Below are 27,833 nucleotides of genomic sequence, written 5' to 3' on the forward strand. Positions count from 1 at the left end.
TAACACCATGATCATACCCAGGATGATGTTTTCATCATTTGGGTCGAGCGTCAGGACCGGAGGATCCAGGAACATTTCCATTGCCTGGTCATCCCAGATGATATTGTCTTCCCAACGGCCATATACTAACTCCTCATTATCAATCGGGAAAATGGAGAACCAGGGTTTATCTTCATCCAGTGCAGCTGCAAAGGTAGCAGGATGGGATATTTGATCATTAACATTCCACAAATACTACTACAGCAATTTTTCAATTCAGCACTTTTGTGCAATTTTCGTTCTACCCAATCTTTCCCTCTCCGTCGCAGGGCTCTTGGATCTGTGCCTCCAAAGGGCAAAAGAATGCACACAGAATCTTATACTATAGCAGGATCAGAGCCTTTGCACAAGCCTTCACCCTAGTACAGCTAGAGAAAAGGTCTCTGAAGTGTTACATGTGGCTCTTACAACATTTTGCTATTACAGGAACAGATCTAGGTCACTAGACTCTTAGGAGCTTTGATGACTCAAGAAGGCCCATGGCACTGTGTTTTATGATAAGATAATAGGACACTTTCAAAGAGGATAGAGAATGCCCTTTAAAAGGCTACGGAAGCCAGCAAGACATCCTGCTAAACCTGAAAAATCACTAATTACAGACTCTCCTACCCCTACTACTGAGCTCAAGTTTTAACAGAAGCAGCTCTCTCTCTGCACATAACCCACCATTCACAAACCAATGCTCGCACGTTACCTTGCTGCTCAGGAGGCTGTTTCTCTTTGCCCTTTGCAATGCCCAGGACCCCTGCTACATTGGGTTTCTGCACAAGTGGAATGGGTGGATTGAGCAAAGAGCCACTACGATTCAGCCCTGCAGAGGAAACCAAGAGTAAAATCAGCATTTTTGTGATGACTATTAAACAAAAATTCAAACCCAGATGGAAAATGATTTCCAGCATTTGCATGGGGGGAGGATCCTTGCTGCACAAATCTTGACCCCAAGGAAAGTCATATTTCAGCATCATGGCTGCTGCAAGCAGGAGGCTCTGAAATGCTCATGGTAATGAAATGCTGTACTTCTCCCCGCAAACACAGCAGGGTAATTTCAGCTGGGCAACACCAGTCATCTACCCAATTCCAGATAGGATCTGATTTGGTCATTAATGTGAACAGCTCTATAAGAAACACATTTTCAGAGCACAACAGACTTTAAAAAAGCAAAACTAGATGTTTGGTTGCATTGGGGAAAATAATGATACTGAACATACTTATTTATATAATCACATAATATGTCCTGATCTGCTTTATGTTCTGGTATGATTAGCCCATCTGAAGAAATATAGCAAAAACAGAAGGAGTCCACAGATGGACAAGAAAGATGATTACAAACCTAGGAGATGTTTGAGGACAGATGGAAGAGATTAGGACTGACTAGGGAGCAGACAACAGAGGATACAATAAAGATGTGTAAGAACAAATGCCATGGACAAGACACATAAAGCACGGTTAATTTCCCTCTTACCTAAGACAAACATTTAAAATATAAAAAGGAAAATATTTTCCCACCCAATGCATAATAAATCTTTATTATTTCTGCTCACTGCTTTGGACTCACAGTGAGCCTCCAAAAAAGACAGAAGTTATGTCTCAGCCTGTTTGGAAAGAGCCCAGCATTCCAGTGATCACTGCTACTGGTACAGTCCTTAAGGCTGTTGACAAGTTCCACTACCTCAGAAGTGTCCTGTCCTCTGGTATAAATGTGGATCATGATGTATCCGCTTGATTAACCAAAGCCAGTGCTGCCTCTGGAAAACTGACCAAACGTCTATGGACTGACTGACCATGGTATCAAACTCCACACCCAGGTCGCAGTTTATCAGGCAGTTGTCCTGAATATCCTGCCCTATGGCTCGGAGTCATGGACAATATATCACCACCATATTTTGAAACTTCATCAGTTCCATATGCGCTGTCTCAGGAAGATCGCCCACATGAATTGGTGAGACAAACCTCCTAACACACATGCTCTCAAGCTGTGTGGTGTCATGGGCATGGAACCAATGCTTATCATTAGAGTACTTTGTTAGAAACAGTAACAGGGAACTTGGAAGTGCCAGAGATGCTCAATGACTTCTTTGTTTTAGTCGTCACTGAGAAATCTGATGAAGGAATGCCCAACATAGTGAATGCTAGTGGGAAAGGGGTAGGGTTAGAAGTTGAAATAAAAAAAAAGAACAAGTTAAAAATCACTTAGAAAAATTAGATGCCTTCAAGTCACCAGGGCCTGATGAAATGAATCCTAGAATATTCAAGGAGCTGATAGAAGAGATATCAGAGCCTTCATCTTTGGAAAATCATGGGAGACAGGAGAGATTCCGGAAGACTGGAAAAGAGCTAATATAGTGCCCATCTATAAAAAGGGGAAAAAGAATAACCCAGGAAACTATACGCCAGTCAGCTTAACTGCTGTGCCAGGAAAGATAATGGAGCAGGTAATTAAAGAAATCATCTGCAAGCACTTGGAAGGTGATAAGGTGACAGGGAACAGCCAGTGTGGATTTGTAAAGAACAAATCATGGCAAACCAATCTGTTAGCTTTCTTTGAGAGGATAACGAGTCTTGTGGATAGGGGAGAAGCGGCTGACATGGTATACCTAGTTGTCAGTAAAGGATTTGATACGGTCTCACATGATATCCTTATCGAAAAACTAAGCAAATACAATTTAGATGAGGCTACTATAAGGTGGGTGCATAACTAGCTGGATAACCGTACCCAGAGAGTAGTTCTTAATGGTTCTCAATCCTGCTGGAAAAGTATAACAAGTGGGGTTCCGCAGGGGTCTGTTTTAGGACCGGTTCTGTTCAATACCTTCATCAACGATTTAGATACTGGCATAGAAAGTACACATATTATGTTTGCAGATGATACCAAGCTGGGAGGGGCTGCAACTGCTTTGGAGGATAGGGTCATAATTCAAAAGGATCTGGATAAATTGGAGAAATGGTCTGAGGTAAACAGGATGAAGTTTAATAAGGACAAATGCAAAGTGATCCGCTTGCAAAGGAACAATCAGTTTCACATATACAGAATGGGGAGAGACTGTCTAGGAATGACTACAGCAGAAAGGGATCTAGGGGACCACAAGCTAAGTAAGAGTCAACAGTGTGATGCTGTTGCAAAAAAAGCAAACATGATTCTGGGATGCATTAACAGGTGTGTTGTGAACAAGACAGGAGAAGTCATTCTTCCGCTCTACTCTGCACTGGTTAGGCCTCAACTGGAGTATTGTGTCCAGTTCTGGGCACCGCAGTTCAAGAAAGATGTGGAGAAATTAGAGAGGGTCCAGAAAATAGCGACAAGAATGATTAAAGCTCTAGAGAATGTGACCTATGAAGAAAGGCTGAAAGAATTGGGCTTGTTCAGTTTGGAAAAGAGAAGATTGAGGGGAGACATGACAGCAGTTTTCAGGTATCTAAAAGGGTGTCATAAGGAGGAAGGAGAAAACTTGTTTGTTTTTTGGCCTCTGAGGATAGAACAAGAGGCAATGGACTTAAACTGCAGCAAGGGAGGTTTAGGTTGGACATTAGGAAAAAGTTCCTAATGGTCAGGGTGGTCAAACAGTGGAATAAATTGCCAAGGGAGGTTGTGGAATCTCCATTGCTGGAGATATTTACGAACAGGTTAGATAGATGTCTACCAGGGATGGTTTAGACAGTACTTAGTCCTGCCATTGGGGCAGGGGGCTGGACTCGATGGCCTCTCGAGGTCCCTACCAGTCCTAGTATTCTATGATTCTATGATTAAAAAAAAAAGATTGAGAAACACTGGCGTAGAACTCAATTTAATTGCTTTGACAGCTGGCAGGGGGGATCTGGCCGTGAAACCAATTAAACAGAGTCCTATTTTCTTTCAGCCCAGTAGGGCACTGGGACCTGCCCTTTCCGTGATGTTCACAAGGGGAGTAGCAGGGCTGGGGAAAGCTGTGCAGCTGTGGCAAAGGACCAGCGGGGGCAGCAGCACATGGAGCTCCTAGCTAAATTAGTAGTGAGTTTGGGGGAGGGGTGGGGTTTGGGGCTGCAAGTGGTTTAAGTTTGGGGGCAATGTAGGTGGTATGGGGCTATTTTGTGTTTGGCCTCTGGAACATGTAAAAAATTGCCATGTGCTCCCCCAAATAAAAAAAAAGGTTGGACACCCCAGTCAAGACCATTTTGAACATTAATCCTGGCCTACAAAGTGTTTGTAACCACTCCCAACTCGGCATTGTCCACAGACTTTGTAAGTGTCCCATTATTTGTGTCATTTCTGAAGATACTGAACAGAATTAGACAGAGAAACAATCTCTGTGAGACCCCACTCAGTATGTCCTTCCAGCATGACTGTGAAGCACTGATAACTGCTACTACTCTTGGATTATGGTTTTTCAACCAGGTGCGCATTCACCTTATAGTAGGTTTGTTTAGGCTGTATTTTTCAGTTTGCTTTGGCAGTGATTCTCAAACTTCTTGGCCTATGGCCCACCCTCCTCAATGCAAACCATTGCATGGACTAGCAGCCAAACACCTTTGATGACAAAATGCCTAAATTATTCATATTAGGCTACTGAAACATAAAGGAGCATATATCTGGTAAGAAATGAAGTATTAATAATTACAATATAAAGATTAAGAACTTTAACATGTTTGTTTACCAAACTTAGTATTAAATTAAATTAAATAAAATATTAATTTGTGTGTGAAATGTTTCAATGCTGTCTTTATTTTTGGCAGGGGCAGAGAACCTATTTTGGGTCATGGGCCACCAATGTACAGAAAAATAAGATGAGGGCCAAAATCAAACCCCCAAACGTCACTGATGTGGCCCCCAAATGAGATACCCTAGTCCCCTGGCACTCCAGCCCCAGAGTGGGGTGAGGTAGACAGGAGAAGGAGAGAGAAGAGGCAGCAAGGAATATGCTTCATTGCTTCCCACAGGCCAGATTAACTTTTCTGGGGTACCAGAATTCGTAGATTTTTTAACACCTCCCCCCGAAAGCTCTGGGGGTGAGGCTAAAAATTAATGGTTCAGCCTGTGGGAGGGGGTTTCCAGGGAGTGGGCAGCACGTATCTGACTCTGCACTTCCTGCCACTCACAAGGACCATATTTGGCCAATGAGAGCAGCAGGAAATCCTCCCACACCTGGTTTCCAGTGCTACGTTCTCCCAGCTGTGGGAGGGGGGAATGACAGCATATGAAGATGCTTCTTCCCTCACAAGCCAGACTTCGGCACAGGGCTCAGGACTGCCTTCCCCCGCCCCTGCCCGGCCCTACCCACACACACACACTCAGCTGCAGCAAAATGCTGGTGTAAGAAATTCATAGGGGGAAGGGGGCATCACAGGGGTGTGTCCTGAGCCTTGCAGTCCACTTGCAAGGTGGCCATGGACCACAGCTTGAGAACCAGTGGCTTACAGGAAAGTCATGTGAGGATTACTGAAGTCAAGAAATGTCAAATCTACTGTTTCCCCCATCCACATGGCTTCTCACACTGTCAAAGAAGATTGTTAGGTGGTTTGACATGATTTGCTCTTGACAAAATCCATGGTGATGGTTACTTATTACCTCCTAGGTGCTTTATTTGGTACCAAAGTTAAGCTGATTGTTCTATAAGTCCCTGCATTGTCCTCATTTCTTTCTACAGATTAGAAGTATATAAGCCATTTTTCAGTCTTCTGGGATCTCTTCTAAACTTCATCCGCTGTCAGCGATAATGACCTCAACCAGTTCCTTAAATATTCTAAAATGTACTTCCTCAGGCCCTGCTGACTTGAAGGCCGCTAACTTTTCTGAGCCCTGGTCTACGCTACATAATTACTTTGCTATAATTATGTCACCCAAAGGTAAATCCATACCCCTGAACAATTTCTTTATACTAACTTCAGTGTCAGTGTAAACAATACTATAACAGCAACAAAGCTTTTCCCAACAACAACTACTGACACTTGCAGTGGTAGATTAACTACACCAACAGGAGACCACTACATTTAAGTGCTAACATGGTACAACTGCATGAGTCCAAATAAGACCTGCCATACATAATACTTACCTTCTTTGAACTTTAAGTCATACTTTTCGGATCACTGCTAACCTTTTTGGTGAGCACTGAGAGAAAAAAACGCCTTTAACACATCAGACATTGTTAAGTTTTCTCCTACTGTCTTTCATGTCTCATTGAGTAATCATAGAATCATGGAACACTAGGACTGGAAGGGACCTCTAGAGGCCATCGAGTCCAGCCCCCTGCCCCAATGGCAGGACCAAGTACTGTCTAAACCATCCCTGATAGACATCTATCTAACCTGTTCTTAAATATCTCCAGCGATGGAGATTCCACAACCTCCCTTGGCAATTTATTCCACTGTTTGACCACCCTGACCGTTAGGAACCTTTTCCTAATGTCCAACCTAAACCTCCCTTGCTGCAGTTTAAGTCCATTGCCTCTTGTTCTATCCTTAGAGGCCAAGAAGAACAAGTTTTCTCCTTCCTCCTTATGACTCCCTTTTAGATACCTGAAAACCGCTATCATGTCTCCCCTCAATCTTCGCTTTTCCAAACTAAACAAGCCCAATTCTTTCAACCTTTTTTCACAGGTCACATTCTCTAGACATTTAATCATTCTTGTCACTATTTTCTGGACCCTCTCTAGTTTCTCCACATCTTTTTTGAACTGCGGTGCCCAGAACTGGACACAATACTCCAGCTGAGACCTAACCAGTGCAGAGTAGAGCGGAAGAATGACTTCTCCTGTCTTGTTCACAACACACCTGTTAATGCATCCCAGAATCATGTTTGCTTTTTTTGCAACAGCATCACACTGTTGACTCATATTTAGCTTGTGGTCCCCTATAGCCCCTAGAGCGCTTTCTGCTGTAGTCGTTCCTAGACAGTCTCTCCCCATTCTGTATATGTGAAACTGATTGCTCCTTCACAAGCAGAGCACTTTGCATTTGTCCTTATTAAACTTCATCCTGTTTACCTCAGACCATTTCTCCAATTTATCCAGATCATTTTGAATTATGACCCTATCCTCCAAAGCAGTTGCAACTCCTCCCAGCTTGGTGTCATCTGCAAACATAATAAGCGTACTTTCTGTGCCAATATCTACATCATTGATGAAGACATTGAACAGAACCGGTCCTAACGCAGACCCCTGCGGAACCCCACTTGTTATACTTTTCCAGCAGGATTGAGAACCATTAAGAACTACTCTCTGGGTACAGTTATCTAGCTAGTTATGCACCCACCTTACAGTAGCCTCATCTAAATTGTATTTACCTAGTTTTTTAATAAGAATATCATGAGAGACCGTATCAAATGCTTTACTAAAGTCTAGGTATACCACATCTACCGCTTCTCCCCTATCCACAAGGCTCGTTATCCTCTCAAAGAAAGCTATCAGATTAGTCTGACAACATTTATTCTTTACAAACCCATGCTGGCTGTTTCCTATTACCTTACCACCTTCCAAGTGCTTGCAGATGATTTCTTTAATTACCTGCTCCGTTATCTTTCCTGGCACACAAGTTAAGCTGACTGGCCTGTAGTTTCCTGGGTTATTCTTATTCCCCTTTTTATAGATGGGCACTATATTTGCCCTTTTCCAGTTTTCTGGAATCTCTCCTGTCTCCCATGATTCTTCATGGGCCTATTCTGCCCTCGGTCCTCTCCTCTTGCTTCCAATGTATTTGTAATCTGCCTTCTTGTTACCCCTTATGTCCATGCATAGTTTAACCTAATTTTGTGAGAATCTTGACCTAATTTTGTCTATACATTGTGCGGTTTTTATATTCATAGTTTGTCATCTGACCTATTTTAAGTTTACGATTCTTTGAGTTCCAGGTTGTTGAAATCTGATTAAACCAAGGTGATCTGTGACATACTTCCTATTTTTCCTTACACACTGGCATAGTTTGCTCATGTGCACTCAACATCTCTTTAAAAACAAAAAACAAAAAAAACAAAAAAAAACAAACTTACAACTGTTCTGAATTTTTTTCTCTGCAACTTTTTTACTGCAGGATCTCATCTATTTGCTTAACTCTGCTTTCTTTAAATCCATTGTCTTTATTCTGCTTTCTTCCCTCCAACCATTTCTTCAAATCATGAACTCTATCATCATTTCGTGATTCGTTTCACCCAAGCTGCCTTCCACCTTCAAATTCTCAAGCAATCCCTCCTTATCTATCAGCATCAAATCTGAACAGTCTTTGCCATAGTTTTCTCTACCTTCTGTAATATAAAGCTACTCCTGACCATAGTCACTACCCATGAATAGCCATCGTTTCCCTTCCCGGCTCAGAACCCTAAACCCATCATCCTTCCCCATATTCATTTACCACCACCACTTCACTACCTCATCTACTTCCCTGGCTCCTCAGTGTCTGACAAGAAGAGCTGGGGACCCCACGAGACAAAGTCACAGCATCCAAAGATGAACAGAGGGAATAATTCTGGATTTACTGTTCAGCTTTAAAAAACAACCAATATCTGAGCTTGAAAGAAAAGTCTGATGTTTTTAAGAACTGTGTTCCTTTAGCTAAAGGAGCACCAAAACTCTACCAAAACAATGGAAGAAAGATTCCTTTTAAATATTGCCTGTGATAAAAATACAGATAATTCCACTGACCCCTCAAAGAGCATACATCTAACCCCATGCTGCGCAACCAACATGCAGCCCATTGGAGCTCCATCTGTGGTCAGTGGACCCTCTGGATGCTCCCATCCCCTACGCACCTCTCACACAGTGGGGAACTGGTGCCCCATGCACGGTACCTTTCCCCCTCCATCCCAGTACCTCTGGAACAAAACAACTCAGTTGATTCATGCTTCGTCCCCCATCCTACACCTTCCCTCACACAGCTAGAATGCTGCAAATCAACTGTTTGCAGCTATTCAAGTTTTGGGAGGGAGGGGGAGGAGTGGAGACAGCACAAATCAGGCGATTCATGGCACTCCAAAAGCACTGGGAGGGCGTGGAAAGCAAAGAAAGTGCAGGGCCCTCATGTGCAAGAGACGTATGGGGGAGGGGGATAGACAGCCGATCCCACAGGTGGCGCCCCAGTAGCATTAGGTTGCTGTGGCCCACCGAGATGAAGGAGGGTCACTCATGTAGCCTGCTCACTATTCTTGGTTGCCCATCATGAACTTAAACATTAACTTGTAAAGCACAGGGATTTTAGTGCTGCCATAAATGGAAATCTGAACAGTCACTAGGAAATCTCCAATACAGGAACCCTTGGCACTCCATTTGGTAGATCCAGACCCTCATTTCAGTGACAGAGGCAAAAGACAACCAGACATTTCACTGGTCATGCACTTGGCTTTTGATATTCTCTCTTCTAACAGAACAGGCCAAGCCAGTTGGGACAGGAGAAGGACAAAAGGGCTGTGGCTACACTTGCATTCCTCTTTCGAAAGAAGTATGCAAATGAGGGAAATAAAAAATGCAAACGAGGCACAGATTTTCACATCTGGCACCTCATTTGCATATTCTAGTTTTAAGAGCTTCTTTTGAAAGAAAACCAGTGTAGACACGGCTCTTTCAAAAGTAAACCCCATCTTTCTTCTTTCGAAAGACGCTCTTTTGAAACTAGCATATGCAAATGAGGTGCCAGGCATGCAAATCTGCACCTCATTTGCATTTTTGATTTCCCTCATTTTCATACCTCTTTCAAAAGAGGAATACAAGTGTAGACACAGCCAAGGGTTTAGCCTCAACCTGTTTTAGCCAAAGCCATTTCCTGATGGAGAAAGAACATACCCCCACATGCTGAAGAAGAGAGGATTTGTAATTAATTCATAGACATGACATTCTCAGTTAGCTAACCCAGAGGTCCCCTTATTCCACCCAGACCCTCAAGGTGTGGGCACGAGAAAGCATAAAGGCAGCTGCCATTCACCTTGCTGAGCATTGTATGCAGTGGCGTTTCTGGTCATACTGGAAGGCAGCCAGCCTGCGAGGCTTGCACGCTGTGTTTTAGTCCCTTTGTGTTTGACATCCTCCCCATTCCAGATCACGTCTTCCTCCCATTGCAGCTGTGTCACCATGAGGAAGTGTTCATCAGCCAGCAAGTCATCTTTCTCAGCCATCACTCCCAAGTTCTGCACAGGGGAGAGCAATGGCATTAGACTCTAGTTCAAGGGTTCCCAAACTTTTCAGCATGATGCCCCCCTTTTGATTTTTGAGAAACCCTCACGCCCCCACCTTTTCACCACCATAATCCACCCACTCTTTTAACAAAAACAATTTATAATTTAAAATAAACACAAAAACTTGATATAAAAATTTTATTTAAAATTAAAAATAAGCACAAATAGCTTTTCTTGGCCCCTTGCGGGTGACTGGTACAGCCCCAGCCGGCCAGCTGCCTGAATTCCGTGCCACCCACCTGAGCCGCCTGCATCAGCTGCCCACCCACCCACCCGAGCCTTGCCCTGCCAAAGCCACCCGCGCCCATGGCTCATGAGCCTCTCCCCTCCACCAAAGCCAGGCACCAACACCCCCCGCTCTTACCCCATCCTCATCCTCCTACCCCAAGCCAGACACCCACTGCCCTCATCTAACACCATCCTCCTCCTTCCCCCACAACCCACTCTCACTCACCTTTGCAAGAAGCAGCTAGCGCCACATGGAACTTCACTGGCTGCCTGCTTTTTATAGTGGCTGCACTGAGTCACCCACATAAAAAGGCAGGGGCTGAGAGCCTGAAGCAAAGGCCGGCTCTTTCTTGGGGTAGGGGGAATGACTGGGGGGGAGACGGCAGGAGGGCCTGGTTACCTTGCCTCACCCCTCCCCGCCCCACGAATTTCTTCACACACCCCAGTTTGGGAAACCATGCTCTAGTTCATTTCAATTATACCATGTGAACTATAGAAAGAGTAGAGGCTCTCCTACCTTCTCCTTAATGAATCCTTCCCATTTCCCCCTCTGCTCATGTCTGTTCTACTGGCTGGCTCCCATCTTTACTCACTACCCCAGCCCTGTTCCCTTGCCTTTTCCATTGTGTTCCAGCACTGAACATAAACTCACCCTCACACGCCATACATGCTTCCTCTCACCTTCTCTGTAGAATAATCTGAGGTCTCCTGTTCTCTTGCATACTCTTTTAGTTTGAAACCGTAGTCAAAACCACTGCCATCCTCAGGGATGCCCAGCATATCATACCAAAGCTGGGCTGGCCCGTAACGCCATTCCGCCACCTTGGGCTTGGTATCCGTCACTTTGTCTATGTCTCCAGTAGACTGGGAAAACTTGGATTCTACAGGTGCCATCATAGTGATCTGCATCACAGCAAGAAGAAGGAACCTGTCAGTCGCCAGTCTCAGAACTGGCAATTGGAACTTTTCCTTTCAATTTCTGTCTTTTTCTCAGTGAAGAGGAGCATTTCCCTGAAATCTCAGATGCATACCCCAACTTAGCAGCTGCCTTACACAAGGACTCTCCACTAGTATAATAAAATGGGAAAAACATTCCTTAATTCCTTACCATTCAAAAGGTCTTTTAACCCACTATGGAATGCTTGCTGGAGACCCTGCTTAATATCCAAGGAGCAGCCTCTGCACAGTGGGAACAACAGCCTAATCCTCCCGAACCAGTATTGTCCTGGAAAGGTGATTATCAGTGGGCAAATAGGCTTCCCTTGTACTAGCTACGGGCCCTCCTAAATCTCAAACTTCACACCTCGTCATCTGAGAGGCACTGCTCAGGAGGAGGAGGAGCAGCAAATTCATATGCCCAAGGAGACTTTTCTTCCATTCCTGTCTCATTTGCAGTTTCACCCTCCTGGATCTGTACTTCTTGCATTAGCTCCCGATGTTTCTTTTTGCGTTTCCTCCGGGCACTACGCCAAACAGATGGAACATTCTTCCCAGGGCCAAAGAGACGGAGAAAACGCAGTACCTAGAAGAGGTAAGAAAAAGGGTCAGGAGGACAATCCACAGCTTCCAGATGACATAGGCTTAAGCATTTTATGCACATGAGCTGCAAGAATGAGGAAACACTGACAACAGACTTTTGCACCAAGGCCAGGCCACAGACAAGGAACAACTGCAGAGGTATAACCAACTATTCTTCCACAGTGACCACCAAATCACTGGCAGCAGCATTCCCCCTAACTTTTTCCATCCAGGTGCGAAATAAACTTTATGTGCACTGAGGCACATGCAGAAGTGAGCCACATGCTGATGGCTATCGGGACTGTGGTCACCTTACTAATCAGCTACGAGGCACCTAAATCTCTTCTGGGTGGCCACCCAAGCCCTTAGCTTACACAGAATACTGATGGTGATCCCAGAACCACAGACAGCCTGACAGGGATGAGTCTGCATCACAGTAAGGGCCAAGGGACAAGCTCGCATCAGAGAAAGGACCACAGGAGCGAGTCTGGTGATCTCATTCTCAGACTTGAAATAAATCAGAGAGATTCTGTTTGACAGAACCTTTATTTACTGCTTAAGAGGACCTCATTCTGAAATTCAACTGAAAGTTGAACCCTGAGAGAAGCGGCAACAGTCCCCATTTATCCAGCTGGGGCACAACACAATCTGGACAAATGTCTTACTTCAGCACAGTCCCTTAGCCGAAGCACAAGAGCATTTTGAGAAAATCCAATAATATAATTAGCAGGACAGAGGGAACTTTTTATAAGGAAGTAAAAAAACAACAAAAACTCTGATGGGGGCAGGGATACAATAGTCCAGAAACACTTGAAGTGTGTAACAAAAAACAAGAAAGATGCTTACTGAGGTATAAGATTGCACACAAATAATATTAAAAGATGTTAAAGTTTCAAAGATGAACATTTGAAATTTTAGGAATGACAGAATTAATGCCATCCAGTCAATCTTAACTGATATGTGGTACATATGTATTACATATGCACAAGATCACATAATCAGGAACCCTCTCTCACTCGAAATAGGATAAATGCTCCCACAGAATGGAACAGCTGTTCAACTATTTTTTTCATCTTATCATTCAGTGTAGTGTCAGCTGCATTAATTTAGAAGGAATAAATGGGTTAAAGGTGTTAACATCACTCCTTCCCGGTCCAGTATTAAACAGGGTCCAAGGCCTGATATAGAGACCGCACCCTGCTTAGCACCATGGTAAACACACCATTACGCATTTTTAACCTTTCGTTAAAGATACAGAAGGGACATCCTTTGTTACCTTTCCCTTTAGCTGTTGACAATTTTCTTTATATAGAAAGAACCACTCTTACTGGCTAGTCTCTGAGCAGGGATCTAATACCATCCTTTTGACCAAAGGAGAAGACATCAGTTGAGATAGGATGGAGACGTTGTTGTTGAAGTCTAATCTTAAAAGAAAAATCCCCCTTATCTAAAAATCTCTTAGCTGGGATCTAAGATGGCAGTAACAGTGACATCAATGACCTCACATGTTACAGCTTCCCTTCCTTTGATGCTCGTAATTATCTCAGGCAGGACAATTAACATCCCCCCACCCCCAAAAGCAGAAACATTTGGGCAGGAGCTGACAAACATGTGGATGAGACTGTAACTGACAGTGATTCACCCGTAATCTGGAGAAGGGTATTCTCTTCCCATTCATAAAGTGCTTTGAAATCTGTGCCCCAAGGCTCAATAGGAGGGTAAAATGTAAGAATGGCCATACTGGGTCAAACCAAAGGTCCATCCATCCCAACAGCGACTGATGCAAGGTGCCCCAGAAGGAGTGAACCAAACAGGCAATGATCTCTCTCCTGCCATCCACCTCCAGCCTCTGACTAACCGACACTAGGGACACCAGTCCTTACCCATCCTGGCAAATAGCCATTAATGGACCCAACCTCCATGAATCTATCTAGCTCTTTTTTTAAACCCATTATATTCCTAGCCTTAAAAGCCTCCTGTTGAGCAAGGAGTTCCACAGGTTGACTGTGCGCTGTGTGAAGAACTTCCTTTTATTTGTTTTAAACCTGCTGCCCATTCATTTCATTATATGTCAAAACCTAAATCGCATGAACATTTCTAAGATACTCCTCCTGAGAGCAAGAGAAGCACTATCCAGTTATCATGGAAAGCTGTCACCCAATACACAGAAAAAATCAGACATGGAAATGACAATCACCCAGCCCCCACTCACTCTACCAGCACACATCTATTAGCATAACTTTTTTTCCCCAGTCTTGAGTGTCCCCGTGAGAGACAGTCTCAGAGGGGTAGCCATATAAGTCTGTAGCTTTATGAATAACAAGTAGTACCCTGGCACCTTAGAGATTAAGGGATTTATTAGGTCATGAGCTTTCATGGATTTTACCTGTGAAAGCTCATAAGCTTTTTGTTAGTTTCTAAGGTGCCACAGCTGTGCTTGTTACAAGTGAGAAATTTCCAGCATTTCCCTTCGGACATTGTCCCCAGCACATGCAATACCTTGCCAGGTCGGAACTCTGGGAACAGTTCAGTAACACTTGGCAGCTGTTTGGTGGCATCTCGCTGCATTATTCCTGCAAGAGGCAGCGTCAACTTCCCTTCCTTAGATTCTGCCTGCCTTGCATCTTGAGGCCCCATCTCAGACTCAGAATCAGAAGAACTGCTGAAATCCGTCTTCTCAGTGGTAGCAGAGGATGGAGCAATGATGGATGGCAGAATGATACCATCTCCATCTTCAGATACTACAATTAGAGCAATTACATTATAAACAAGTTTCTGTTCCTGGTACTCAGCACAACCCCCGTACTCTGTAAGCATTGTTTCCTGATCTTAAATTATGCTAAATCTAAGCCTCCATGTTTCATTCACTGATTCTTGTTCCAGATTAGCCTCGCAACTCACAGCCATAGCTGAGTGAAGGCAAAATAGAGGCAAATGAACTTCACAGGTTGGTTTGATTATGAATCTTAATAATACTGTCAAAGGTGTTCTAACAACTTTTACTCTACATTTTATGCAAGAGCCAGTGACCCCAAGCAGCATAATTGGCCACAACCCACCTTCAGACCCAGTTTACCAGATGGACGAGATTGTAAACATGTTACAGTAAAAAGCCACTGCACTGAAATGTTTGAATCTTAGATGTTCGTATCCTATCCTTTCATTCCAAATCTCCCAGACTGTTCCCACACATTTAAAATAGAGGAGGAGATTCCTTACTTACCAGGGGCAGTTACATCTTTTTCATCCTCTCTCTTTACTGGAGGTGGAGGTGGAGGTGGCATCAGCTTAGAATCAATGTCTTCAGAGTCTGCATCATAATCATCCTCATCTCCATCTAACCAGTCAAAAGGAGATAATTGCCTTAAGAACATAAGAATGGCCATTCTAGATCAGACAAATGGCCCATTCAACCCAGTATCCTGTCTCTGGCGGTGGCCAGTGACAGACGCTTCAGAGGGAATGGACAGAACAGGACATTCATTATTTAATCCATTTCTATTGTCTATTCCCACCTTCTGGCAGTTGATGCTTGGGGACATCCAACACATGGGGTTGCATCCCTTACCAGTTTGCCTAAGAGTAGTCAATGGACCTATCCTCCATTAACTTGTCCACACATTAACTTACTACAAATGCATCACCCAAAGCAGCCTCAAACACGGTTTCCCTGCATTTCTAGATCAGGGCTTGAAATGGGGCTGAGTAGTACAGCAGGAAAACTAGAATTGAAAACTGTTTTAAAAAATTCAGCTATCACTTCCCTTACTCAAATTTACAGCACTGGAACCTCAGCCAGAAAAACAAGAACTTTCCCACAAAACCACTAGACTGACGCAACATTTCTAATTTCCTGCTCCTGACGGATGGGAGAGGAGGTAGAAAGTTATTTAAGACCACAAGCAGGAGAGTCCTCAATCATACTAGCAATAGCAAAGTGGAAAATGGTAAACATTTGGAATGCTATACCTTACAGACAAATACTCCTGTTCTAGTCTCCACTGGACAAGCATAGTGGCAACCGTCACACCCCTCCCGCTCCCCCTTACGACTTAACAAAATCAATCATGGTAGCACTTCAATGAAAATGCCTATCCCAGCAGCCCCTAAGCAGAATGCCAGGGAGAGGAGGTGGGGAGAAAACAGAGGAGTATCATAAATTGGGATAATCCTTTAAGGCAGCAGTTCCCAAACTATGTTCCAGCAGAGAACACTGGTGTTCTGCGAGCTACAACAAAGTGTTCCAATATTGAAATTGAGTAATGGTGGTCTCTTCCCCATTCTCAGGTTGAGCAGAGGAGAAGTGCTGGTCATGGTATTTGAGTTAAGAAATAAATTAACAGTGTTTTTTGAAACTACACATTTCATGTGTCATATCAACTGCATGATGCTATCTGGCTTCAACGGCTTGCATATTTGGCAGATACGTTTACTAAAATGAATGAACTAAGCCTGAGTCTTCAAGGCAAAGATGCTACTCTTCACTCTGCTTGTGATGAAATCTCAGCAACGAAAAGAAAGCTTGAATTCTGGTGTTCCAGTGTGCAAAAGGGTCAATTTAGTTGTTTCCCACCCTGGAAAACTTCCTTTCAGAGCGTAATCTCAAGATTGATGGTGCAGTGAGGGAAGATATAATGCTCAGCATTGGAGGACTCCCAATAATTTTTAATGAGTATTTTCCTCCTGAAACTGACGAGTGTGACTGGATTCACAATCCATTTAACTGAATACCACCTGACTTCCGTAGTAAAGACACAAAGCAGTATATTGATTTCACATCAAACGGTAATTTAAAGTTAGAATTTTCCAGTGACAATCTTATCAAATACTGGGTAAAAGTGCAGCATAAATTCACAGCTATCACTAAGCAAGCACTCCTGAAAATCCTGCCTTTCACTACCACCTATCTTTGTAAAACCGGATTTTCCAGGTACATTGCCACAAAAACAAAGTACAGAAATAAACTGGATGCAGAAAATGAACTGCAGATTCAGTTGTCAGATATCACACTTGATTTCAGGAATCTCTGTTCATCCCATCAGGTTCATCCATCACATTAAATTTATTAAGTATGCTTATTTTTTTGTTTTATCTGTCATCCCTGCTATATTTCTTGTGTCAATGTCTGGTCTCATTATTATTTGTTGAGTTGCGTTTACTGTACAATATTTTAATCAATATTATCATGAAATATTTTCTGTTGGTAATGTTCCTCATTGTTACTATGACTATGTAAAAAAGATGAAGTGTTACACAGAGAGTGCAGTGACATCCAAGTGTTCCATGACCAGAAAAAGAATGGGAACCGCTGCTCTAAAGGAAATGGCCTTAGACCCCTTCCCGTGACCAATTTCCTCTTAGGAAACAGGTCTGAGACCATAACAGCTGTGGCCTACCCTGTCCTTAGATCAAAGGCCAATGAACAATGCAGTTTACTTGAACACCTGCGAGGAAGAAGCAAGATATTGAAGGAGACCCCGTGTCAAGGAAAATAAACTGGTTTACTTATGGAGATTATGTTGCACTGTTTTGCTTTAAAAAACTAAATCCAGACCTGAAAAAGGGAACTGACATTTCATTTCCCTTGTGCATTAATTGATGCCCAGGACATTTATTTGCCCCACTGACTTTCACGGGGTTAGTGAAGTAGGCAAAGAACATGGCAGAATAAAAACTGCTAGAGAAAGATTATTCTCAGTGACAGCAGCAAAGGCCAATCTGCCCCACAGAGACATACATTAAATGTTAATAATTTTGTTTATGTGTACTCCTACGACATACAATCACCTGGTCGTCGAACTGGCTGAAGGGTGCCCATTGCCTGCCTGTATCTGCGGCTCTCATCTTCAGCAACCTCATTAATGTCAGAATAATCAACAGCATCCTCTGTACTTTTAACCCAGCCTGAAGAGGAGAAAAGTCTTGTCATACAATAAAATCATATTCCAACATGTACACATCACCTCTTACTTCATCTTAATCCCTCCTAACTCCTCCACTAACTAACCCCCTCCTTGTTATACCTTCCACCTCTATCTATACCAGGGATAGGCAATAATTTTTACTAGGGGGTCACTCCAAAATTTTAGTAAATGGCCAAGGGCCGCACTTTTCTACAGAGGAGGTGCGGGGGACTGGGACAGAAGGTGGGTGCAGAACAGTAGGAGACTGGTGCGCAGAATAGGGTGCGGGGTCTGAGAGAGAGTTTAGGTGAAGGAGAGGGTTGTGATCTAGGGCAAGGGCTTAGGAAGCAGGGTCTAGGAGGGTGTATGAGGAGATATGGGTGCAGAAGAGGATTCTGGCCTGGGAGAGGGGTGTAAGGCCTGGTAGGGAGTTGACCCGGAGCAGGGGATTGGATTATAAGAGGGGTGCAGGGTCAGAGATCGGGTATGGATGTAGGACAGGATTCTGGCCTGGAGGAGGAATGTAGAGAGAAATGCAAGGTCTGGGAGGAAACTGTGAACTGGGGCAGAGTACAGAAAGTTGGGTGATCTAGGGCAGGGAGCTGGGGTGTGGGAAGTGGGGAGTCTGCCAGATACAAATACTGGCCTGGACGTGCTTACCTAGGTGGCTCCTCAGCCAATAACCTAGTGGGAACCTCAAGCAGGCTTCCTGCCTCCTGCAGCTCCAGCCACAAGATGAAGGTTCTACAGAGAATACTGACAGGGTAGACCCTGTCCCTTATGTTTGAATTATTTCTTTTTTATTAAAAAGTTACTGTTGCATTCAGCATCGCTCCGTGAGAAAGACATTTTGGGTCCAGTAACACCTCTACTCTTTGTTTATTTGATTATTGGCATTACTGTAGCCAACAGTACGCACAACTGCTTGGCCATATTGGTCCCAGGACACTAGACCCGAGCCCTAAAATAAAACACGCAAAAGGAAGTAGAGAAAACAACTGAGCAAGAAGAGAAAGATCACAATAAGTTTGAACGTTAGGCAGCAACTATTAGGTCAAGAACACAGAGCTCTCCACACTGGCTTGATTCATGACTGACAAGAGACAAAGGATAGTTCACTCAACAGGCCACCTAACTACTCATCTAATCCCGCATTTACGCACACCTTCGATCGAACACAAGCCGCCAGTGCTGCACAGCTACAGCCACGCCCCATCCCTCCCGGACCGCGGGCACGGGCCTCACCCTCCTCATCCAGCTGGGCTCCGTCGGACTCTGCCGCCTCCTCCTCGCTGGCGGTGAGCTCGGTGATCAGGTTGCCCAGCCCCAAGGCGCCCAAGCCGGCTAAGTGCTTCTTAGACTCCTGGAAGAGCGGAAGAGGCGAGCGGCTGTAAGCGTGACCCCGCCACCGCACCTCGGGCCCGGCCAGCCAGGCGGCGGAGCACAGCGGCCCCCGCCTCCTCGTCTCACCTTGTCCAAGACGCTCTCCCCCTCCAGCTGCCCGGCCTCGTTAATGTTGCCGAAGAGGAACCCGGCCAGCGAGAAGGGCCCGGCGCGGCCACCCTCCGCCTCCTCCTCGCTCTCCGAGTCCGACATCGCTCCCGCCCGCGGCCGGCCGCCGCACGACCCGGAAGCAGAACCGGAAAGCGAGCGCAAGGGCGCGTCTCCGCAGAGCACCATCGAGAGCGCACGGCGAGAGCGTCGCCTCGACGGCGCCGGCGCTGCGGCGAGTCTAGCCCGCCCGGCCCCCGCAGAGCCCCGGGGGCGCGCAGCCCGTGCTAGGGACCGGCCGGCTGGCAGCCCCAGCGGCAGCAGGCTGCGCGCCGGGCGGGGACTGGCGGGCGGTAGGAGGCTCCGCGGGCTTTGTCCTGCTCTCTAGCGCCCTCACCCCGGGCCCCCACGCCGCTGCAGGGCCACGCTAACGCGGGCACCCGAGCCGCAGCTGGAACTGACCCCGCGAGGTTCTTCACCCAGCCCTTACCCGTGCGCGGGTCTTCGATGTAAGGCGTTTGCACAGGCTCCCGTCTCACTGCCGGCGGCTGCGGAGGTGGATTCCGGCTGTCCAGTGCCGCAGAGCTGGTCGTCGGTTCACAACACGCCCGTTGGCCAGATGGGCGAGATGTAGCCTGCACATGTACCGCGGCACCTAACAGGGAGCTGTCTCTTTAAGAGACCCCTGTGGGGGCTGCTAAACGCAAGTGGAGGGTTGTTGTTGCTGGGCAGATTTTCCACGTCATCCAGAAGTAGTTTGGGGTCAGGCTGCACGAGTAAGCAGGCAGGGCAGATGCTTATCTAAGGCCTGTCTGAGCTGGGAGAAGAAGGGCCAGGAGCAGAGTGCTGTTTCTCACTCTGCAGCACTGCCAGGGATCATGGGCAATGCTACTTAGAGCAAGGGGGACCTGGGAGGGGAAATACCATCTCTCGTGTTAATGGTCTGTTTTAAATGCTCTTTTGACTTTACCCAAACTTTTACTTTTCTCAGTATGATTCTTAAGCTGCCCTGTAAATGTAGCAATGGGCAATGAGTTTTTTCTACTTTGAATAATGTCCTCCTTGCTTACTGTTTTCAGTTCTCTGTGCCTTAAATATTGAGTCTGTTCTGGTATGGTTATGGTCTCAAGAAGTGGGTCTGTCCCACGAAAGCTCATCTAATGAATTATTTTGCTGGTCTTTAAAGTGCTACTTGACTGCTTTTTGTTTTGACAGAGATAACTGTGTTAGTCTGTATTATGTCAAAACAGAAAAGCAGTCGTAGCATTTTGTTAGTCTTTGAGGTGCTACATGACTGCTCTTTCTTTTCTACTTTATTAGTCTCAGGTTTTTTGTATTTTCTTGTAACAGGGCTTCTTTAAGCCTGATCACTTGTGAGTTAACTTACTAGTTTAATCAGTGAAATGGCTGCCTAGCAGTTATCCACAACAGAGGAAGAGGCTGCCTAGCCTTCAACTGAGAATTCCCTATAAGCAAGTGGAGAGAGAGTTCAGACTCAACATATGGTGCAGGTTTGATGATCTGAGGCACAAACCAAGGCTTTGATGAAATACATCTAAGCTTTTGGGACCGCTTGGTCTTATGTTGTTTGTGTGGACTGAACTGTTCAAATTTTATTTTTACTTGTTTACTGTAACTATGGTCATTATCTCTGAATTATAAAATAGCTCTGTTCTGTTGTTTCTTGAGATTTTTTATCATCTAATTCTTACAAATAGTTATTTAATTAAATTAATTTCTTCAGTTTCTTTTGGAACTTGAATTTAGGGGGCTGACACTGGGCAATCATTACTGGAATTCCTTGCAGACTGAATTCTGGCTGTCCAGTACTGGAGGGCTGTGGGAGTGGGTTTTTTGTTTTTGTTTTTTTGTTTTTTTTTTTAAAGACACAGGAGAAAGGCAGTGACATCTACCCCATCCAAGGTTACACACACATGCACACAGCCATATTTCCTGCAGTGAAGTATTGTATTTCCTTCTGACAAGCATCACGGGGATAGCCCTTCTAGTCTGTATCCACAAAAACAACACAAAGTCCTGCGGCAACTTATAGACCAACACAGTGCTGTCAAAAAGTAATTTGCCATATTGCCACAGCCTGCCAGGCCAGGCCACCCCCCCAGCGAGATGTGCCCCTACCCCCAGCCATGCCACACACACAGATTACCGTGGAGCTGCACTGCATGGCACAAATTGCCCACACCACGATGTGGCTTGAGCTGCTGCATGCCTCAAGCCCCTAGAGCCGCCGTGCCACATGAACCACCCAAGCCCACCGGTGCCAGAGGAGCCACCCCTGCCACACACTTGTCCCGTGTGGTGGGGTGCGTGCGTGGTGGAGCACCCCAGGTGTGTGGCTCTCCTGAGCCATGTGCTGCAATCTGCCTCCCCTCCAGAGCCTAGCTAAGTGGTGAAGAATCTTCCCCAGGCCAGTGCTTTGTGGGGCTTTGGCACATGAAGGACTGGGGTTCTGGCCAGCAGGCTTGAGCTCTCCCTGAGTACCAGCCGAGACTGGCAGTTGGGGAAGGAAGGAGCCAGCCAGACTGTTAGTGAGCTGAATGACTGCAGCTGGTTCTCCACAAAATGTCAGGAAGGGCACGTGCTCCGCTGGGGGTAATGGAGGAGTACTGGGCTGGCAAGTGAACAGGCACAACAAGGGTAAAAACAATGAGAGAAGCATCATGTAAAAGGTCCATATGTGGACAGTAGAGATGACATATAACTGACCACTGCCAACTCCTGCTCACCCACCACTGCAACACCTAACCCATGCTGTCTGGAAATAGAATAAGAGATAAAGGGGGCCTGCTGGACAAGAGGAGACACTATAGCAAGAAAAGCAGAGGTGGACAACCAGAGGGAACAGCGGGCCCCACCCACTGCAGTTGTGCCCAGCCACCAGCCTTGCATTCCCAAACCCATTGATTGGCCACTTGACCCCTCCCCTCCCCCACCCACCATTGGTGGGTAGGCAGCTGACCAGCAAGGATCCAGCTAGCAATAAGAGCTACCAGTACTGATGGGAGGAAAGAAACAGAAAATATGGGACAATTGGCCCATTCTTTTTTCAAAGTAGGGAAACGTGCAGGAAGGCTTAAATATGGGATTGTCCCCTAAAAAATGGGACAGCCGGTCATTCTATTGGTGGCAAACAGCAGATATATGATGGAACATTTACAGCATCGCAGTTGTAGCAGGACAGTTATGCTTCTATAAGGTCCACTGTACAGACTTATCCTCATTTCCTTATCTTCATAACACTCTTGAGAAGTTAAAAGAGAGGATCTCCATTTTACAGATTGACAACTAAGGCACACAGTGGGCAAATGGCTGGATGCGAAGATGGCAGCAGGAGAAGCTTTTGATTTCTTTGAGCACAAGATAGTAAGCAGGGAGAGGGCCATGTATTGAACAAAGGGAGGAGTATATTTGGATACAGACTGGCTAACCTAGAGGACTTTATACTAGGTTTGAATGGGACAAATGACCAAACCCACAGGTAAGTCAAAGACAAGCAGCTGTGAGAGGCATAAGCTGTAATACCAGGGATAAATGAGACACAAGATAAAAGGGGTGTGGGGGCAGAGAATCAAATCAGTATGTTAGATGTCTGTATACTCAAGCAAATGTGCGGCATAAGCAGAATTTAAATTGCTAGTAAATTAACACAACTATGGTAGAGTTGGTACCTCAGAAACTTGGTGGGATAATACACAAGTGGAATATTGATGTAGACAGGTGCAGCTTGTTCAAGACAGACAAGCAGGGGAAAAGGGCACAAGTGTGGCCTTCTATTAAAAATGTATACACTTAGACTGAGGCTGAGAAGGAAATATACTTGTTGAAAGTCTCTGGTAAGGATAAAAGGGGTAAAAAGCAAGGGTGATGTCATAGTAGGGGACTACTACAGACAATCAAACCAAGACAAGGTAGATGAGGCTTTTTTTAAACAATTAACAAAATCATCCAAAGCACTGGACGTGGTGATAGGGGACTTCAACTACCCAGACATCTTTTGGGAAAATGACACAGCAGGGTACAGATTATCCATCAAGTTCTTGGAATGTACTGGAAATTATTTAGTTCAGAAGGTGGAGGAAAGGTACTGGGGAGAGGCTCTTCTAGATTTGATTTTTAACAAATGGAGGGTAATTGATTGAGAATTTAAAAGTGAAAGGCAGCTTGGGTGAAAGTGATCATGAGATGATCACCTTTAAGATTCTAAGGAATATTAGGAGGGAGAACAAGCACAAAAACAATGGATTTCAAAAAAAGCAGATTTTAGCAAACTCAGGGAGTTCTCATGGAAAGCAACTCTAGGAGGAAAAACAACTGAAGACGGTAGTTCTTCAAAAATGCATTACTAAGGGCACAAAAGCTAACTTTTCCAACAACACAGGAAAGATAGGAAGTATAGTAAGAGACCACCCTGGCTTAACCACAATGTAAAAACCAAGACGTGTCCTATAAAAAGAGGAAAGTAGGTCAAATTACAAGGATAGTATAAAGTATGTGGGGGCAAAATTAGAAAGGTCAAGTGCTTTTGTCTTTCTTAATTCAGTGTGAGGCCAAGATTCTCATATGCTTTGGGGAAGATGCTTAAGACAGTCTGAAGGGCTACGGGAGAAAGAGCAGCAACCATGTCATCTGCACACTAGAGCTCCATGATTGAGGTTGTGGAGGTCTTGCTTTTAGCTTGCTTTTGTCTCCTGAGATTGAAAAGCTTCCTGTTTGTTCTATAGAAAATTTTCACCCCAGCTGGAAAGCCTGCCATCAGTGAGGTGAAGAGTCACAGTGATGAAGAAGCAGAACAATGCGGGGGCAATGACACAGCCTTGTTTGACTTCTGTTTTGACTTCAAAGATGTCGCTTTGCCATCCGTTGTTGCTCAATACTGTGGCAGTCATGTTGTTGTGAAGCAGCCTCAAGATGCTTATTAATTTTTTGGGGCAGCCAGTCTTTGAGAGGATGGTCCATAGGGCACAACTATTAACTGAGTCAAATGCTTTGGTCAGGTTGATGAAACTCATGTACAAGGCTTGGGTTTGTTCACAACATTTTTTCTTGCAGTTGCTGGGTGGTGAAGAGTATGTCTGCTGTTCCTCTGATTGGTCAGAAGCCACACTGGGATTCAATCCTCACTGACAGGACAATCGCGTGTAACTTCTATTGAAGTCAATGGAGAACTACTGGAAAATGTGTAAGTTACCTTTCTAATGGTTTAGGTTGTACGTTAGGAAAAACTTCCTGTCAGCATAATTAAGCACTGGAATACATTGCATAGGGATCTCGTGGACTCTCCATCATCGGAGACTTTTAAGAGCAGGTTACACTTATCCTGGACGCTGAGGAGACCCACAAGCCTGGCAACATGGCTACCTTATCAAGCTTCCAAAGAATGGCAACCCGAAGGAATGCAAGAACTGGAAGGGCATCATGCTACTGTCTTTTCCAGAAAAACTGTTCAATAGGATTCTCTGGGAGAGAAAGACAGAAATTGATCAACAGCTTGGGGAAAAACAGGCCAGCTTCCAAAGCGAGAGAGCTTGTACAGACCGAACAGCTCTCTCAGAGTGATCACAGAACAGTGGCTTGAGTGGAACTCGCCCTGGTACACAACCTTCGTAGATTTTGAAAAAGCCTTTGACAGCATGGAGAGACACTTTGTGGAAACTGCTGCAACACTGTGACACCCCACCCAAAATTATTAGCCTCATCCATTCAATGTACGAATCCTGAATATACCAAATTGTTCACAGTGGTGTTTTGACATAATTCTTCAGCATACTCAGGAATGCAACAAGGGTGCCTATTGTCACCTTTCCTGTTCTTGATCACAATGACTGGATTATGAGCAAAACGACCGATGGTCATCAACAGGGCATTCTGTGGACACTTTTCAAGCAGCTGGAGGGCATTGATTTTGCTGACAATGTCACCCTCCTTTTACACTGCCATGAAACCATGAAAGAAAAGGTCGCAACACTAGAAAAAACTGCCTCAGTGACTGGACTGAGCATCAACAAGGGAAAGACCAAGACAATGAGGATCAACCAGATGTAAAGGCAAAAGTGGAAGACATATGTGCAGAACTAGGGGTAGAGGAAATGTCTGACTAGGACAGTTCCAAGACTGTTACATGTGAACAGAGCACAGACTTGCAGCTGGCAAACGCTGATAAGGAAGTTTGCAAAAAGTACTTAGATCATGACAGCAGTATAGAATATATTTTGTAACCTTTTAGCATATGTGACTGGAGGCATGGAACTGATCACCCCTCCTCCATGAACTGTGCATTAAAGTAACCTCTTCGCTTATGACTTTCAGACTTCACTGTTGGACCAGGCACTGGTGCCACGGAATCCTCCACGGGGTTGTTCACTGTCATCTTGGGGTCCCCAGCTGCTGACAGGATGTAAGCTTCTTGCCTTAGGGTTTAGGATAATATGCTTAGGGTTCTCCTTGCTAATATTCCTCAATAAATATTGTCAATCTTCTGGACAGCAAGTGTGTCATTTTTCACTTGCGAATCCAACCCTGTCACTACCCTGTTTGGGCAACAATACCATCACAGTGGGAGAGGGATGACCTGGAAGATATGGAGCAGTTCACCTACTTGGAGAGCATTATAGGCAGAGAGGGAGAAGCAGATAAGGATATCAATGCCAGAATAGGGAAAGCAACAGCTGTATTCAAAACTCTTCATCCCACAGGGAGGTCACAAATAATACCAGCGAGGACAAAACTGTGGATCTACAATACAAATGTGAAGTGTGAGCTCTTGTATGGATGTGAGATCTGGCATACTAAAAAGTCTTCAAATCACAGCAGTTACAGACATTCATAAACAGATGCTTGAGGTACATCCTTCACATCAACTGGCAAGACTTGGTCACAAATTAGGAGCTTTGGAACAGAGCAGAACAAGAACCACTTGATGTTCAAACCAAGAGAAGTGGGGCTGGCTAGGCCACACTCAGAAAACCATCATCTAGCGTTGTCTATCAAGTTTTCAAATGGAACCCACAAAGAAAACACAAAAAAGGAAGACCTTGGACAATGTGGAGATCTACTGAGATGGAAGGACCACTGGGGTACTCCTGGGGTCAGCTAGAAATTCTGTCCTGAAACTGAGTGAAGTGGAGGAGACTTGTAGAAGACCTATGCTCCACCCAGAGTACTATGGTTTAAGTCAAGTATCCTTACCCCAGTCTGGGATCATCTGAATTGTGCTTGGTCATGCCGTAAGTGCTGGGGACTGGAACTGATGACGTTCAAGGTTCCTTTCAGTTCTATGTTTCTGATAAATTCAAATGCCTAAATATGGGATAACCATCATTGATTTGGCATAGTACTGTAGCATCAAAGCTACCAATGAGTTCAGTTATAACTCAGAGTACAGTGTTGCTACAAATCAGAGCTCCAGTTATTCTAAGTTAGCATTCAGAAAGTCATTAGGGATCCCCCACCCCCACCAAGAAATGTTTGGAATAAACAATTTACCTCACATTAGGAACCCTCTAGTTATAGAAGAGGAACAAATATATTAGCTGCGTCTACACGAGCTAGCTACTTCGAAGTAGCCGTGCCAACTTCGAAATAGCGCCCGCCACATGTACCCGTGGCAAGCGCTATTTCAAAGGTGAAATCGATGTAAGGCGGCGAGATGTCGAAGTCGCTATCCCCATCAGGAGATGGGAATAGCGCCCTACTTCGATGTTGAACGTCGATGTAGGGCTCATGTAGACGATCCGCGTCTCACAACATTGAAATAGCAGGGTCCACCATGGCGGCCATCAACTGAGGGGTTGAGAGACGCTCTCACCAGCCCCTGAGCTCTATGGTCGCTGCGTGCAGCAGCCCCTTAAAGCTCCCCGCCCCCTGCATTCCTGTGCAGGAAGCTGAGAGCGCGTGCAGGCAGCAGCATTGCCACGCGGTCAGCCTGCACGTCCCTCAGCAGCTCCAACCCACCACCCTGCACTGATGGCCACTAGCCAGCCCCCCAAGCGCCCCCAAGGCACCCCGCCCCCCAAGGGGAGCCAGGGCTCCCAGGCTGGCAGCCAGCCAGGGAAGAGGCAGCGGGGCCCCTCCTGGACGGAGGCCGAGATCCAGGACCTGCTGGGGCTCTGGGGCAAGGAGGAGGTGCTCCAGGTAATGGGGAGCAAGAGGCAGAACGCGCATGCGTTTGCTCGGCTGGCCAAGGGCCTGGCTGCCCGGGGTCACCCTGCCCGCACTCCTGACCATGTCAGGAGTAAGGTTAAGGAGCTGTGGCAGGGTTACACCCGGGCCCGGGATGCGGCCAGCCGATCTGGGGCCACCCCCCACCACTTGCCCCTTTTACAGGGAGCTCAGGGCCATCCTGGGCCCCCGGCCCACCTCCTCCCCCCCAGCCACTCTTGACACCTCGGCTGACGAGCCCCAGCAGGCCCCGGAGACGGAGTCCGCCCCGGAGGCAAGCCCTGCACCCCAGGGGCCCCCCCAGGAGCCCACCCCTGGGATGCCGGAGGAGGAGGAGAGGGACTCCTCCA

At 45.6% G+C, this 27,833-nt stretch overlaps 1 protein-coding gene across 5 annotated transcripts in view; it reads right to left on the minus strand.

Annotated features, from left to right (window-relative positions):
• Nucleotides 1–20,945, minus strand: part of TAF1 (TATA-box binding protein associated factor 1) — a 163,856-nt gene extending 142,911 nt beyond the window's left edge. For 2 of the 5 annotated variants that reach the window (XM_075007599.1, XM_075007597.1), the window contains exons 1-10: nucleotides 19,285–20,136; nucleotides 19,060–19,177; nucleotides 17,693–17,815; nucleotides 15,135–15,248; nucleotides 14,411–14,652; nucleotides 11,697–11,915; nucleotides 11,075–11,296; nucleotides 9,916–10,117; nucleotides 734–850; nucleotides 18–185 (exon numbers count right to left, since the gene is read on the minus strand). In XM_075007599.1, coding sequence (XP_074863700.1) covers nucleotides 18–185; nucleotides 734–850; nucleotides 9,916–10,117; nucleotides 11,075–11,296; nucleotides 11,697–11,915; nucleotides 14,411–14,652; nucleotides 15,135–15,248; nucleotides 17,693–17,815; nucleotides 19,060–19,177; nucleotides 19,285–19,494 — 1,735 coding nt within the window. In that variant the 5' untranslated portion in view covers nucleotides 19,495–20,136. Of the gene's footprint in view, nucleotides 1–17; nucleotides 186–733; nucleotides 851–9,915; nucleotides 10,118–11,074; nucleotides 11,297–11,696; nucleotides 11,916–14,410; nucleotides 14,653–15,134; nucleotides 15,249–17,692; nucleotides 17,816–19,059; nucleotides 19,178–19,284 lie in introns of all 5 variants that reach the window. The other 3 variants (XM_075007602.1, XM_075007598.1, XM_075007601.1) reach the window with 2 other exon arrangements.
• Nucleotides 20,946–27,833: the final 6,888 nt, after the last annotated feature.

This window comes from Carettochelys insculpta, chromosome 13, assembly GCF_033958435.1.
Source record: "Carettochelys insculpta isolate YL-2023 chromosome 13, ASM3395843v1, whole genome shotgun sequence".
NCBI lineage: Eukaryota > Metazoa > Chordata > Testudines > Carettochelyidae > Carettochelys > Carettochelys insculpta.